At 38.4% G+C, this 14025-nt stretch overlaps 1 protein-coding gene across 1 annotated transcript in view; it reads left to right on the top strand.

Annotated features, from left to right (window-relative positions):
• The window catches only part of DTL (denticleless E3 ubiquitin protein ligase homolog), a 41577-nt gene that overhangs the window by 4631 nt on the left and 22921 nt on the right, over positions 1 to 14025 (top strand). The window contains exons 2-10 of the mRNA XM_004387537.3: positions 2189 to 2314; positions 3101 to 3199; positions 4362 to 4423; positions 4508 to 4628; positions 8137 to 8202; positions 8867 to 8979; positions 10771 to 10844; positions 11928 to 12031; positions 12319 to 12423. Coding sequence (XP_004387594.1) covers positions 2189 to 2314; positions 3101 to 3199; positions 4362 to 4423; positions 4508 to 4628; positions 8137 to 8202; positions 8867 to 8979; positions 10771 to 10844; positions 11928 to 12031; positions 12319 to 12423 — 870 coding nt within the window. The remainder of the gene's footprint in view (positions 1 to 2188; positions 2315 to 3100; positions 3200 to 4361; positions 4424 to 4507; positions 4629 to 8136; positions 8203 to 8866; positions 8980 to 10770; positions 10845 to 11927; positions 12032 to 12318; positions 12424 to 14025) is intronic.

Raw genomic sequence — 14025 nt, 5'->3', positions numbered from 1 at the left:
ACCTAAATTGTTTGAGATTCAGCCCTTTTTAATCCATATATAGCTGCCACTAGATTTTTTTTTTATAATTCATTTTATTTTTTGTTGTTGTTGAGAATATACAAAGCAGAACACGTACCAATCCAACAGTTTCTACATGTACAGCTCAGTGACATTGGTTACATTCTTCAAGTTGTGCAGCCATTCTCACCCTCCTTTTCCATATCGTTCCTCCTCCATTAGAATAAACTCACTGCCCCTAAGTTTCCTATCTAATCTTTCTGAGTTGCTCTTGTCAGTTTGATCCCATATAGATAGTTCTCAAAAGAGCACAATGTTCAAGGCAGACAGTCTTTACTAATTAGCCAAACTATTGTTTGGTTTAAAGAAATATTCAGGGGATTTTTTTTGGTTTAAGGTTTAAAGATTATTTCAGGGCAATAGTTTTAGGGATTCATCCAGACTCAATGGCTCCAGAATAGATTTTGGTTTTTAATCCTAAACCACAAGTATATATGTACATAACATTAGAACAGAGGTATTTGTTTTTAAAATTCATTCTGTAGACGGGTATTTGTGAACTCTACACCATAACCACTTATTGTATTGCTGTTTTTTGTGGTCTTTAAAGGCTTGTTTACAATGGTGTCTGACCTGGAAAGTGTGACGTATACTCCCAGAAACAATTACTAACTCTGGATTCAGTTTCTTTGCCTCCTTTTTACTGATTCCTTCCAGTTATCTCTATGAACATCCAAAATTAGTTTGGCTGAGAATATGTCAGGCTAAGATGTCTTCTCCAAACAGTACTTTCGATGAAAAACAAGAATTGAAGGTATGAGAGAGTTTGTAAGAACTAGAATATAAATTCCCTCTTTTAGAGGAATCATTTTCAGGGAGAAGTTTAACCTATTTGGGCACATTATAGTAGTTAGTCTTTCTCCTGCCCCACAGATTGCTGTTCCTTGTCCCTAGCATGTCCATCATTCTGTATTTTTGTTAATTGTTTAGACAGCTCTCAACAGATTGTTAAGTCATTGCTTCCTTCGATGCTTAAAATGAACATTTGATTCTCACTAAGCACTTGTTGAATCAATGTTTCTTTTATATATTTAAAACGTGTTGACCCACACATCATTATGATAAAAACAAGTCCCTGAACATGGCTTACTATTTAGGATCTTACTGCACGTTGGGTCTCTGACCCAAGCGGAATAAACTTCACCTCCATGTTGAACTTCTTGCTCTCTCTTCTACATTCAGTGAAAACTTATTCATCTTTCAAGACCTACGTTTAATTTCACCTCCTCTAAAGAATGCCCTGACCCTACTAGCCAAAGCTAACTGGTTGTTCTTCTAAGACTAAGTACATAACACTTTTACTTTAAAATTGCTCTAATTTACCTTAAGATACTAGGACTTGTTGCTGTTAACATTTTAGAATTCTGGAATTTCAGCACTGGAAAGTAAAGAGGGAGGAAGTAGTATTAGCTTTTTCTTGGTGACTGTGTTACTTAGATAGTAGGCACATTGGCGTACATCCTCTCTTAACTCTTTTGACCACTGGATTATGTATGATGTTACTAGTAATTTAAGAGTATGTAGTAGTGTTATTGATTTAAGGAGCCCTGGTGGTACAGTGGTTAAGTGCTCAGCTGCTAACTGAAAGGTCAGCAGCTCGAACCCACCAACTACTCCACAGGAGGAAAGACCTGGAGATCTGCTTCTATAAAGATTACAGCCTAGAAAACCCTATGGGGCAGTTCTCCTCTGTCCTGTAGCATTGCTGTAAGTCGGAATTGACTCGACAGTACACAACAAGTAGTGTTGATTTAGAGACTCCCAAAACATAATATTTTAATTGAAGGAAATGCCAGTTTTAATGGTAATGCTTTTGTGGTGATTTCTTGGTAGGGGAAGGGAGAGTCTGTTTTAATGTGCAAAAGCCATTTGTTTCTTGCAGTCTGTTGGTGAGAGTCTCCATTTAAGATGGTCAGCCCAAAGCTCTAGATGAGAGTGCTCTTCCACTTCTTCCTTAGACCCCTTAGGAGAACACTAGAAACTGCATTCTAGAGGACCATGGTTAGTGAGGGAATCTACATGAACTATTTAAAGCCCTTTAAGAACAAGTGTTTACCTCTGCATTTGTTAAAAGTGTTGAAATGTGATGATATATTGGAATTCCATAAGGAATTGTGTCTTGTTTTAGGGTGGTCTTCACAATACCCTCTACAGTCCCTTCTAACTGCTTATCAGTGCAGCTATGGTGATGAGCACACTTCTTATGGAGAAACAGGAGTCCCAGTTCCTCCTTTTGGATGCACCTTCTCTTCTGGTAAGGGGGTTACTATCTAGGCTAGACTTGGGCAGAAATAATCTGTCTCACACTTAAAAGAAGAATACACTGTGAGGTCTCCCTTACAAGGAAAAGTAAGTTAGGTAGGTGACAGAGTTTTTCTAATAGCTGTTCTCTCCAGATTTATGAAATACACTTTCCTTAACCTCTATGCATAGTTATAGGTCTCCTGTAAAGCACAGGGATGTTACAGCACCATTTTTGGAACTGGTGTAGAGGAAGGGCTGCAAAGGTTCAGCCATCATGACAACTGTTTTGCCTGATAGATACCTGTTTAATTTGGTTGGATTTATCTCTGTCTGTGATGCGCTGGGGAACACCTGAACAGAAATAGAAATACTTGTCCCCACTGTTCCTAGAAAAGTGTAAAAGGTTGGGAAAAGGGAATTTAAGACTAATAGGTTCAGCCTGCTGGTGGCTTACATCATCGTAACCTTTGTTTGCCATTGGCCAGTATCATTCTTACATTTCATCCTTGATTCAGCCCTCTCCCAATGAGAGACTATCTGAAGATAATTTTGGTGCTTTTGAGTCATTTGCTGAATTAGGCATTATGGCAAATTTTATGCAATCTTTTGTTCTAATTCTCCCTACCATATCAGATGATAATTTGGGTAAAATCTTCTTCCCTACTTTCAAACAGATTCTTAGTGTTTACCTTGTAGCTTACAGTTAATCTCTTTTATAGTATTTATGTATGTTTCTACTAAGCTTTAAAGTTTTTGTGCTACTCTTTGTGTATTTTATTGTTTGTTTCTTATTTAGCTCCCAGTATGGAGCATATACTAGCAGTTGCCAATGAAGAAGGCTTTGTGAGACTATATGACACAAAATCACAAACTTGCAGAAAGAAATGCTTCAAAGGTAAGTCTAGGTCTACAATTTTTGTTTTGACTTTTTATAATTCATAAAATCTCAAGTAAATTATTTGAATACGTTCCCAATTCACTTCTGATTAAGTCTGTGTAGGGACCAGGCTAAAAGTAAACAGTGAACTGCTTCTGTCAATAACTCTTCACTATGGGAGTACTTTTACTGAATGTTTAAACAAATACATTTTAGGATTAAAAGTAGGGTTTTGTTTTGTTTTTTTTTATAATGTTAAATCTTTTAGATTTAATGTGGTTGTGGAAAACGTTGCTAAAAGTATTTTTATATTGATTACCTTCCATATATAAGGCAAAGTTCTACTGGCCTTAAGTAGCTGCCAGTTTGGAACTGGTAAGTCAGGTGTTTATATAACTAAAGTAAAACAAACATTATAAATGATATCAAAAAAGTACAAAGAAAATGCCATCGGTGTCAGAGAGAAAGTTCACATGTAGCAAAGGCAGCCATGAAAATCTCTTATGAAGGATGGAACGTTTGAGCTGGTCTATGGCATTTAGACCACTGGAGATGGACTAGAACCCCCCAGTTGGAAGGAAAAGTATTAGCAAAGGCCTAGAGTCCCTGGGTGGTGCAGAAGGGTTAGCACACTTGGTTGATAACCAAAAGGCCACCCAGAGGCGCTTCAGAAGAAAGACCTGGTGATTTGCATCTGAAAACTCAGCCATTGAAAACCCTATGGAGCACACATGGGGTCCCCATGAGTTTGAATCAACTCAACAGCAACTGATTTTTTAGAGATAGGAATAGGATATAAGGAGTTAGGGAGTGATCCAGTTTGGTTGGAATAAGATTCATGGAGAACAGTGAGAGAGGAACCTTCCCACAGGTAGAGACGACACTGAGTGTCACCCAGAGGGCATCATGAATATTTTTAGATATTTCAGAAAGATTCTATTTTAGAGACTATATTGCTAGTCAACTCATAGAAAGGAATTTGACATCAATGGTAGTTCTGTGGTAATGAAGGGAATGTGTGTGGCGCCTGTCAGTCTGCTAATTCTCCTTGGCCCATGGACCCTAGGGTACAGACCACTGATTTTTTTCACCGCAGCTTTCAAGGCATTTAAGCTGCTGTTGGTATGGCTGCCACAGAGCACAGTCTAGACACTTGACATTGACCATTTTCTCTGTTTAGAATGGATGGCTCACTGGAATGCTGTATTTGACCTGGCCTGGGTCCCTGGTGAATTTAAACTTGTAAGTGACTTTCATTTTCTTGGGATCTGGGTAAATACTGATGAAAGGTTGTTTTATTAAATTGTGCTGCCTTATTTTTTAAAGGTCACAGCAGCAGGTGATCAAACAGCCAAGTTTTGGGACGTAAAATCTGGTGAACTGATTGGAACGTGCAAAGGTCATCAGTGCAGCCTCAAGTCAGTTGCCTTTTCTAAATTTGAGAAAGGTAGGTTTCTGCCTGTCTTTGTGTTTTTTCCCCTTAACCTCCTTCATGGTGGCATAAGAAGAGGCTGCAATTGTTACCACCCTTTGCCTGTTAAAGTTGCTACTTTACCTGCATAGGTGATTGCGATTCAAAAATTACTAAAAACATCAAGTTGATTTTCAGTCTCATTCCTGTGCATTATCCTCAACTTTTCCCTGAAAATCAAGAGTCCTCAGGTAATTTTTTTCTGTGGTCTTGCAGATAAGATAAAAAGTTATAAACAGCCACAATACCTCTGTTCAACTTAGAGTATCTTTTGAGGTCAAAACCCTGTACTGGACACTCATTAACTCTATTTATACAATAAAGTTACTTTAACTACTTGCAAAATTTAAATGGGGTATAAGGCTGAGGTGGGAAACTAGACGTGATTCTCTACCTAAAAATTTACTGTGTAATTACTTTACATGGCCCAATACTTTAGTATGTTTTGAGCTATTGTTTACTGACAGTTGATAATACCTGTTTGCGTTATTTTTTAAGTCATTGCTCTAAGGATTACAATAAAAATGTTTAACATTTCTCAGTCTATATAGAGTTAGTATTATACCACTGCACATAACATATAGAAACTACAATCGTATGGGTCCAATTATCATTCTGCCCACCATACTTTTATGTTAAAGTTGTCAAATACATTACCTCTACAGACGTTATAAACCTCACAGAAATGTTATAATTTTTTTTAAACAATCGTGTATTTTAAAGAAGTTTGGGGGGGAATAAAAAGGCTTTTACACTTACCCATATGTTTACCATAACTGCTCTGAAATGAATGCATTTCAGAAGATTTGAATTCCCTTGACAGGAAAATTCTCTTCAACCTGGAGAACTTCCTTTAACATTTCTTGTAGTATGGGTCTGGTGGCGATGAATTTTCTTAGTTTTCCTTAATCTGAAAATGTCTTTGTTTCATTTCCATTTTTGAATAATATTTTTGCTGGACATAGAATTCTGGGTTGACAGCTTTTTTTCTTTCATTACTTGAAGATGTTGTTCCTCAGTTTCAGTTAAGAACTGTGCAATCATTCCAGTCATCATTTCCATGTATGTAATGTGATGTTTTTCCTGACTGCTTTCAGGGTTTTCTCTTTATCTTCGGTTATCAGCAACTTGACTATAATATGTCTAGCTTGGTTCCCTTCAAAATTATCCTGTTTGAAATGTGCTGAACTTTTTGAATTTGTAAATTTATGTGTTTCACTGAATTTGGAAGGTTTTCTGCCATTACTTCTTGAAATATTTTCTACCCAATTCTCTCTCTTTTTCCTCTCCTTCTGGGACTCCACTTATTTGTGTGTTCTAAATCGTGCCATGAATCCTTGAGAACCTTTACTTTTTTGAAAATTTTAACACCTCTTTATTAAGGTATAATTCACATATCATGAAATTCACCCATTTAAACTGTACAATTCAATGGTTTTTAGTATATTCACAGTTGTACAACCATTGCTGCTTTCTAAGTTTAGAACATTTTTATTATTCCAAAAAGAAACTCCATACTTATTAGCAATCACTTCCCATTTACCCCTCAGCCAACCACTAAACTAGTTTTTGTCTCTATAGATTTGTTATTCTGGACATTCATATGAATGTAATCATACAATATGTGGTCTTTTGTGGCTGACTTCTTTCACTTAGAATAATGTTGCCCCCCACCCCCGCTTCAGATTGAATGATTTCTGTTCATCTGTCTTCCATTTCACTGACTCTTTCCTCTGTCATCTCTATTCTGCTCTTAAGCCCCTCCAGTGAATTTTTATCATTATCATTTCAGATATTTCATTTTTCAGCTCTAAAATTTCCATTTGTTTCTTTTTTAAGTTCTGTTACTCTGCTGAGATTTTTCATCTTTTCATTGACTGCAGGCGTGTATTTCTTAACTCACTAAGCATAATCATATCATAACTTTAACATAAGCATAATCATATCATAACTTTAACATAAGCATAATCATATCTATAACCTTGCCTGATAATTCTGATATCTAGGTTGTCTTGGGGTTGACCTCTCTGTTGATTGTCTTTTCCCTTGAGTTATTTCAGGATTATATCTTGGGCATTCTGAGTGATGTGTTGGAATCTGGATTTTGTTGTATTGCTCAGGAAAGTGCTGATGTTTTTGTTTTAAAACAAAAGTAACTCGAATTTGACTCAGATTGCAGACTCACACCTACACGAGGACAGTGGATCAGATCTCAATTCAGTTATTTAATCTAAGCCTTAGTTGTGAGCTGTTTTTACTTTTCCTGTGCATATTTGGTACAGGGGTCAGCCAGAGACAAGGGCTGAGTTTAAAACAGAGTATTAACCAAAACCAGTTGCCATTGAGTTGATTCCAACTCATGGCGACCCCATGTGTGTCAGAGTAGAACCATGCTCCATAGAGTTTTCAGTGTGATCTTTTGGAGGCACATCACCAGGTCACTTAGGGGTTCCCTTTCTCTGGCTGTCTCCAGGGTTTCTGCCTTATTCTCTGGCAGATCTGCTTGCCCCAGGTCTCTTTTCCCTGGTTTTCCTGGCATGAAAGATGGTAGATTTTTCTACTAGAGTTTTAGTTGCCAGGTACTGATGCTGCAACTGCAGCTACCCTCAAGGTAAAGCCACAAAAACCAGGGACTCACCCCAGGCCAGTCACTTGCTTCAGGTGTTGACTCCCCTCCAGAAATTGCATGTTTTTGTTCAGTTTCCACAGAGTACTCAGGAAGTTGTTTTTTGCATTTTCTCCAGAATTTACAAACGCAGGAGAATCAGTTTGTTAAGTGCTCACCCTTCCATACAAAAAGCAGAACTTTTTTGGTTTAATTTTAAAGAACGTAACATTACAGATAAACCTGAAGGTCCCCCATGTTCTCCTCTCCAATCCCATTTCCCTCCTTCCATCCCAGGAGCAACCACTCTCATAAATGTGTATTTTTACACTGAGACAGTATAGCCTACAGGTTTGAGTGTGGGCTTTGTATTCAAGCTGCCAAAAATACCTTGGACAAGTTATTTATCGTCTCTCTCTATGCTTCAGTTTTCTCATCTGTAAGATGGGGATAATGATAACACCTCCATCAGGGTGGATAACAAGGATAGGTAATGTATGTAAAGCACTTAGGATAGTGTCTAGCACATTATAAGCACTTAGTTTATTTTTGCTATTGCTTGTTTATCATTATTCTTAGTATAAGTTTATTATGTATAGTATTTTTGTGGTTTAAAAATTTTACACAAAGAGTATCGTACAATATGGATGGTTAGATAAAGTTTTTGTTCGATATAGTGTCTCGAGGTCTTTGTAACCCCCTCCCTCCACAGCTTTGTTTTCTCTGTCTGCTGTGAAGCCATATATCTTCTCATGTTTAATTTCCAGTGCCTAATACAGTACCTAGCCCATGGTAGATACTCTAGGAAATTAAAATTGAAATGTATGTGTCATTGACTAGTTTTGTTAACCTTTTTATGAACTATTTATTTCCCCACAGCTGTCTTCTGTACAGGTGGAAGAGATGGCAATATTATGGTCTGGGACACCAGGTGCAACAAAAAAGGTAGTCTAGTTATGTTTTAATATTGCAGATGTGAGATCACCCCATGCTTATTTTGAATGAAAACCTGTTGCTGTTGAGTCGATCCTGATTCATAGCAACCCTGTAGGACAGAGTAGAACTGCCCCATAGGGTTTCTGAGGAGCGGCTGGTGGATTTGAACTGCCAACATTTTGGTGAGCAGCCAAGCCCTTACCCACTGTGCCACCAGGGCTCCCATTTTCAATGAAAGGGTTAGTGTTTTCATCTGAGGACCACCAGGGGGCACATGTGTTCACAAGCTCCCATCACTGGTTGCTTCTCAGGATCTTAGTGACAATTGCTAGTATTACCCTCTGTATTTACCTTGTATTGTATTCTGATTTATAATACTGTTTACCTACATTACTTTAAATTAGTTTTTGGCTTAAACAATTGGATTAAGTCACATTGCCCTGTGATACCATTAAGCAGGAAGCAAAGATGCGTCTCTCTGCTCACTTCCTTTGTGTACGATAATCTCACCACGATAATCTCACCACGGGAGACGTAGGGTGGCCAGTGCTGCTGGTTTCTCATCTCACTGATCACAAATCCGTTTATCTGGAGGTCTTATGTACAAATGTTACGTTCAACATGGGATCCAAAGTTCTGAAACTTAAATCAGTTTCCTCGGAATATCTTTCAGATGGGTTTTATAGGCAAGTGAACCAAATCAGTGGAGCTCACAATACCTTAGACAAGCAAACCCCTTCAAAACCCAAGAAGAAACAGAATTCGAAAGGACTTGCCCCTTCTGTGGTAAGGTTTTACAGATGTATGCATGTGGGGAGATCTTACCGTATAGAATATCATTTCAGGGAGTTTATTGGGCATAGAATAGAAACTATGGATTAGGTGAACATGAGTCTTCATTTCCTCTTGACATCAGTGATTTATTACTTAATACTTATTCTGTAATAAGCAACAATTGCAAGGATGGCGCAGGACAGGGCATTGTTTCGTTGTGTTGCACGTAGGGTCGCTATGAGTCAGAACTGACTGGACGGCACCGAACAACAACTTATTCAGTACCTCAGTCCACTGCCATCAGGTCGATTCCGACTCATAGCGACCCCACAGGACAGAGCAGAACTGCCCCATAGGGTTTCCCAGGCTGTAATCTTTATGCAAGCAGACTGCCATATCTTTCTCCCACAAAGCAGCTGGTGCGTTTGTCAACTATTTGGTTAGCAGCTGAACGCTTTAACCACTGCACCACCAGGGCTTCTCCATACGTACAGGAGTAGTTCTCAAACTCTAGAGTGTATCAGAATCACCTGGGGAACATGGTAAAAATGCAGCTTCCTGGGCCTCATTCATGGAGATGTGATTGAGTAGATCTTTGGGGCATAATGGTCTGAATTTCTAACAACTTCCCATTCTCACACTCACGTCATTGGGAAAGGGAGGGATGGTAGTTCGAAGAAGCATATTGTGTACTATGAGAGAAAAAGATCCCTGTTTTCATAACACAAACTTCAGAAAAGATCTGAGTGTTTTTAATATTTTATAAATATTTGGTATAATTGTATTTAACACATTGAAAAACACTTAGGTAGCACATAGTGCCTCTCTTGCAGCTTATAGTCAAAGCTTGAACAAAGCCCATAATACATTTTTTCTTTAAAGAAAAAATTGCCCGTTGATCTTACTTCAGTGTGCTTAGTTTTCTAATTTCTAATATTCTCGGTTTTGTAAAGTCTAAGTTAATATTTTTGGAAATGTAGTTGCTTAAACATTAAGAATAAAGCTGCATACCTTGAACAGGACACAGGCGTGGATAGAAACGGACAGGATTGACATGTGGTCTGTGGAGGCCAGCTCAAGTTACAATGAGTACATTTCAGATGTTTAATCAGGCTCTGGGCCAAGAGGACTTCACAGCAATTAGGGAGAAGAACTCCACTGAGCTCCTTTAACTTTTTCAGAGTGTGGAATCATATTCCATCCATAATGCTTCAGACATTCTCCTATATGACAATCTGGAAACCCTGGTGGCACAGTGGTTAAGAGCTTGGCTGCTAACTAAAAGGTCAGCAGTTCAAATCTACCAGCCTCTCCTTGGAAACCCTATGGGACAGTTCTACTCTCTCCTATAGGGTCGCTATGAGTCAGAATTGACTCGACAGCAGTGGGCTTGGTTTGGTCTGGTATATGATAATCTGCGTAGAAGGTGACATTTTGTAGATGAAACAGGCACAGAGGCATTAAGTGGGATTCCTGAGGACAAACAGCTTATTAGGGCTGTTTCGAAATAGACCCGGCAGGCTCAGAGAAGGAAAATCTTTTAATCAGTTTGTTTCTTGAGTACAAGTCAAAGTTTTAACACTATATGCTGTAAGTTTTTTTTTTTTTTTTTTTTTTTTTGCGCTGAAGTTACTTCCTAGTCAGCATTCACATCTGAGGAGGATTATTGGAGAGGGAACATTTAGCCTAACTCCGTGCTTAAGGGGAAAAAGCCATCATTTTAGCACCTGGGTCTCTTGATGACAAAGATCATGATTCCTAAGACAGGATTTCCTTCTTGTAATTTTTCTCCCTTGTGCTTAGGATTTCCAGCAGAGTGTTACTGTGGTCCTCTTTCAAGATGAGAATACATTAGTCTCAGCAGGAGCTGTGGATGGGTAAGAGCCCATTTCTTGGTTCTTTTGATGAGGTCCCTTTCAGGAGCTGTGGTGGTGAAGTCACCTAGTCCCATTATAATTGAATGTGTGTGCTTTAAACTTGAAACATAGTGAGTAGCTCAGCCAAAGAGAAACCACAGATCACACTGGAGTAGGTCTAGCTAGGACTCTTGTTCAAATAGTTAAATGAGGTAATAGGTGTCATGCTGAGTGCATTGTCTAACCCACAGGAGCTGTTGCTGCTGTTACAAAGAGGAAGCTGGCTGGGTAGCTTCCTTTCCTTATGTAATATAATTTCGTCAGTTATCATTCTGAGGGACAAAATTTCTAGCATTTCAGATTTTATCTTTTCAGATTCAGGAATACCCTTCAAGAGGGAATCTGATTACAGACATGTAATTGGTATTTCTGAGAGTAATGTAACTAAATCACTACTAGTATCCTCTGGACATTAAAACCCTTTTGTGGACCAAATCTCAGGCATGAAAAAGGATGACCTAAAGGTTATCAGGAATGCTTGTGAATGGCTGGGAAAGCTTGGTCTTTTTTTCCCAAGGATACTAGCCTTTTACACAAAGTTTGTGTTTTCGAGTTGCCTACAAACTGGAAGTACAAGATGAAGACAATCACCTAGTAGATGAAGGGGAAAAAATACTTTTCTCTATTTCACAGGAAAATCTTGGACTTAAGGAGTTATATATGGGACATACTGTAAGGATAGAACTTGTTACTTATAATGTTCATGCAGAGTATTATAGATTTAGGAAGTGGTTTTTCTAAAAACAATGGAACAATGACTGTCAGCACCCAGCCTTCGTTTCCCTTTTCGCTGTCTTGGAGTGAACTCAAGGTAACACATCACTGGGTCAGGTCACATCTGTTTCCGTTCTGCCGGTATTATAACCTGACATTGCAGACAACAGTGTGAGATAGTTTGATTTGTTTCGCAACGAGATGTCCTCAGGGTACCTGGCTGACGTGTCAGAGGACTTAAATTATGTCATTTCACATTCGATGTAGTCGAAGCTGGTTGGGGTTGGAAGAGGGTCTCCAAAATAACTATTTCTTTGCCGTGGCTTTTAGGGTGATTAAAGTCTGGGATTTGCGCAAGAATTATACTGCTTATCGACAAGAACCCATAGCATCCAAGTCTTTCCACTACCCAGGTAGCAGCACTCGAAAACTAGGTAAGCCTCTGACAGGACGTTTGTGGAGGAATAAGTTTTTAAAACTTTTTAAAGTAAATACCAAGCTAGTTTCCAGCAGTATAGACTTGAGAAATTCTTAATGTGTTGTTTTATCTTTTTTAAGTTCAACACACAAAAACTCAGAAGAATATTTTTAGTTTGTATTTATTTTCGGGGAAAAAATTCTGATGATAAGTCTTGTAGAATGATCTATTGTTGCCTCCACGATTTAGCCTCTGGTCTACTCACTGTCATCAAGGCATGCTGACTAAAGTTTCCTTTTTTAGGATACTCAAGTCTGGTTTTGGATTCCACTGGCTCTACTTTATTTGCTAACTGCACAGATGACAACATCTACATGTTCAATATGACTGGATTAAAGACCTCCCCAGGTAAGACATTAGTCAGTCGCATTCTCTTAATAGGAAACTAATATGCATTTTTGTTAATGATAATGTAATGCTGATTTTTTTCTCGATCAAGTTTGTTATATGTAGACTTTGAGGTCTTTGATTAGTTCCAGTGACACTTCTTGGGTGTACTTCCCTTGTGATGATTTCATAAGTAAACAGCATTCTGCTCTATATGGTGACTTAATTTTATTTTAATAATGTATCTCACCTGGAATTATGCCTCTTTGGCTATATTTAGAATTATCTCAACTTTTGGTTAAATAAGCTGTGGAATAGAGAGGGCTGTTCTGCTCAGCTGTTGTCCTATTTGGAGATTGTTAGTTAAAAGGGGGGGCTGAAGCCAACCACAGTCTCCTCCTTAATGTTGGACAGAGGCTGTTTTATCTCTTTTAGGTGTTTCCCCCAACCGTTGCCTTCTCCCCCACAAGAAAATTAAAAATAGAATCTGATACGTCAAACTAATAAATAAATGACGTTTTTGAAAAATCGTAGAATGGCTCTAAGCACCCCAGGTTCTCAAGCATGCTTTCAGAGGGTGATCTGGGTGACATTATTTTCTGCGACTATTACCAGTTACAGCTTACTAAGCTGGTTCTTCCTCAGGTATAGCTCTGTTGTAACCAATCCCAAGAGCTCCCTGGCTCCACTAAACTGAGACGGGCTGATAAACAAGAAATTGTGAAACAGCACTGAACTTAGGTCATTTCTGTGGGGGGTCTTACCAAAGTTTCCACAGACAGCATCGCGCCACTGTAGGACTTGGAGGTCTGTGGCAACGTCACGGTTGGCGTTTCCTGTGTCCCGGCTTAGGTAGGTCTGGTGTTGGCTAAACAAGAGTAAGAGAATTTGGAAAAGGGAGGGTGTTTTATAACGTCTTTTCCTAGTTTCCTGCGTGGAATCAGAATTTGGACAGCTTCTAATTTCCTTAGTCATATAAAGCAGACTTTTCAGAATCTTTCCCCAAAAAATAAAAGCCTATTCCTGATTATTAGATATGCAAGAGCTGTTTCTATACTCTTTTGCTATATAGAGTGGCACTAAACGGGGCCTTGAATTTAGTTTGTCCCTCTGCCATCAAACAAATATGCTTGAGGCTACCTAACTGATACTTTAGTAACCTTTTTCTATGCTTCTGAAATAATTTGATTGACTAGATAAATAAATAGATGATAGCTAGACAGACAGACATTGTTCCTTAGAAATGGAATGAGGTGCGTGCACTGTGAATGCATGAAAACATAAGCCCAGATCTCCATTTTTAATGTCCAATAATTGCTTGTCTGTTTTCAAAACTTCAGGAAGGATCCTGGGCTCAATACTTAACCTCTGGTACTTATATTCACAGTACTGTATTATACTAAGTGACATTCGTAAGGATGAAGCAATTCAAGATCACATATCATCAAAGAAAAATTAAACTGAGTAATTAAAGTTAATATAGGCTTTAGGAAGAGTTTTTAGCAAGGATTGAAACATTTACAAAATATATCACACTAGCCTTTCTTAAAAGACCAGCAGAGGGCAATAAATACAGGTTTGGTGAGAAATTCAATCTATAGTTTTCCATTCATAGTTTAAAAT

The sequence above is a fragment of the Trichechus manatus genome, unplaced genomic scaffold, assembly GCF_000243295.1.
Source record: "Trichechus manatus latirostris isolate Lorelei unplaced genomic scaffold, TriManLat1.0 scaffold00187, whole genome shotgun sequence".
NCBI lineage: Eukaryota > Metazoa > Chordata > Mammalia > Sirenia > Trichechidae > Trichechus > Trichechus manatus.
The sequence above is the reverse complement of the archived record's forward strand: the minus strand, read 5'-3'. Positions and strand labels throughout refer to the sequence as shown.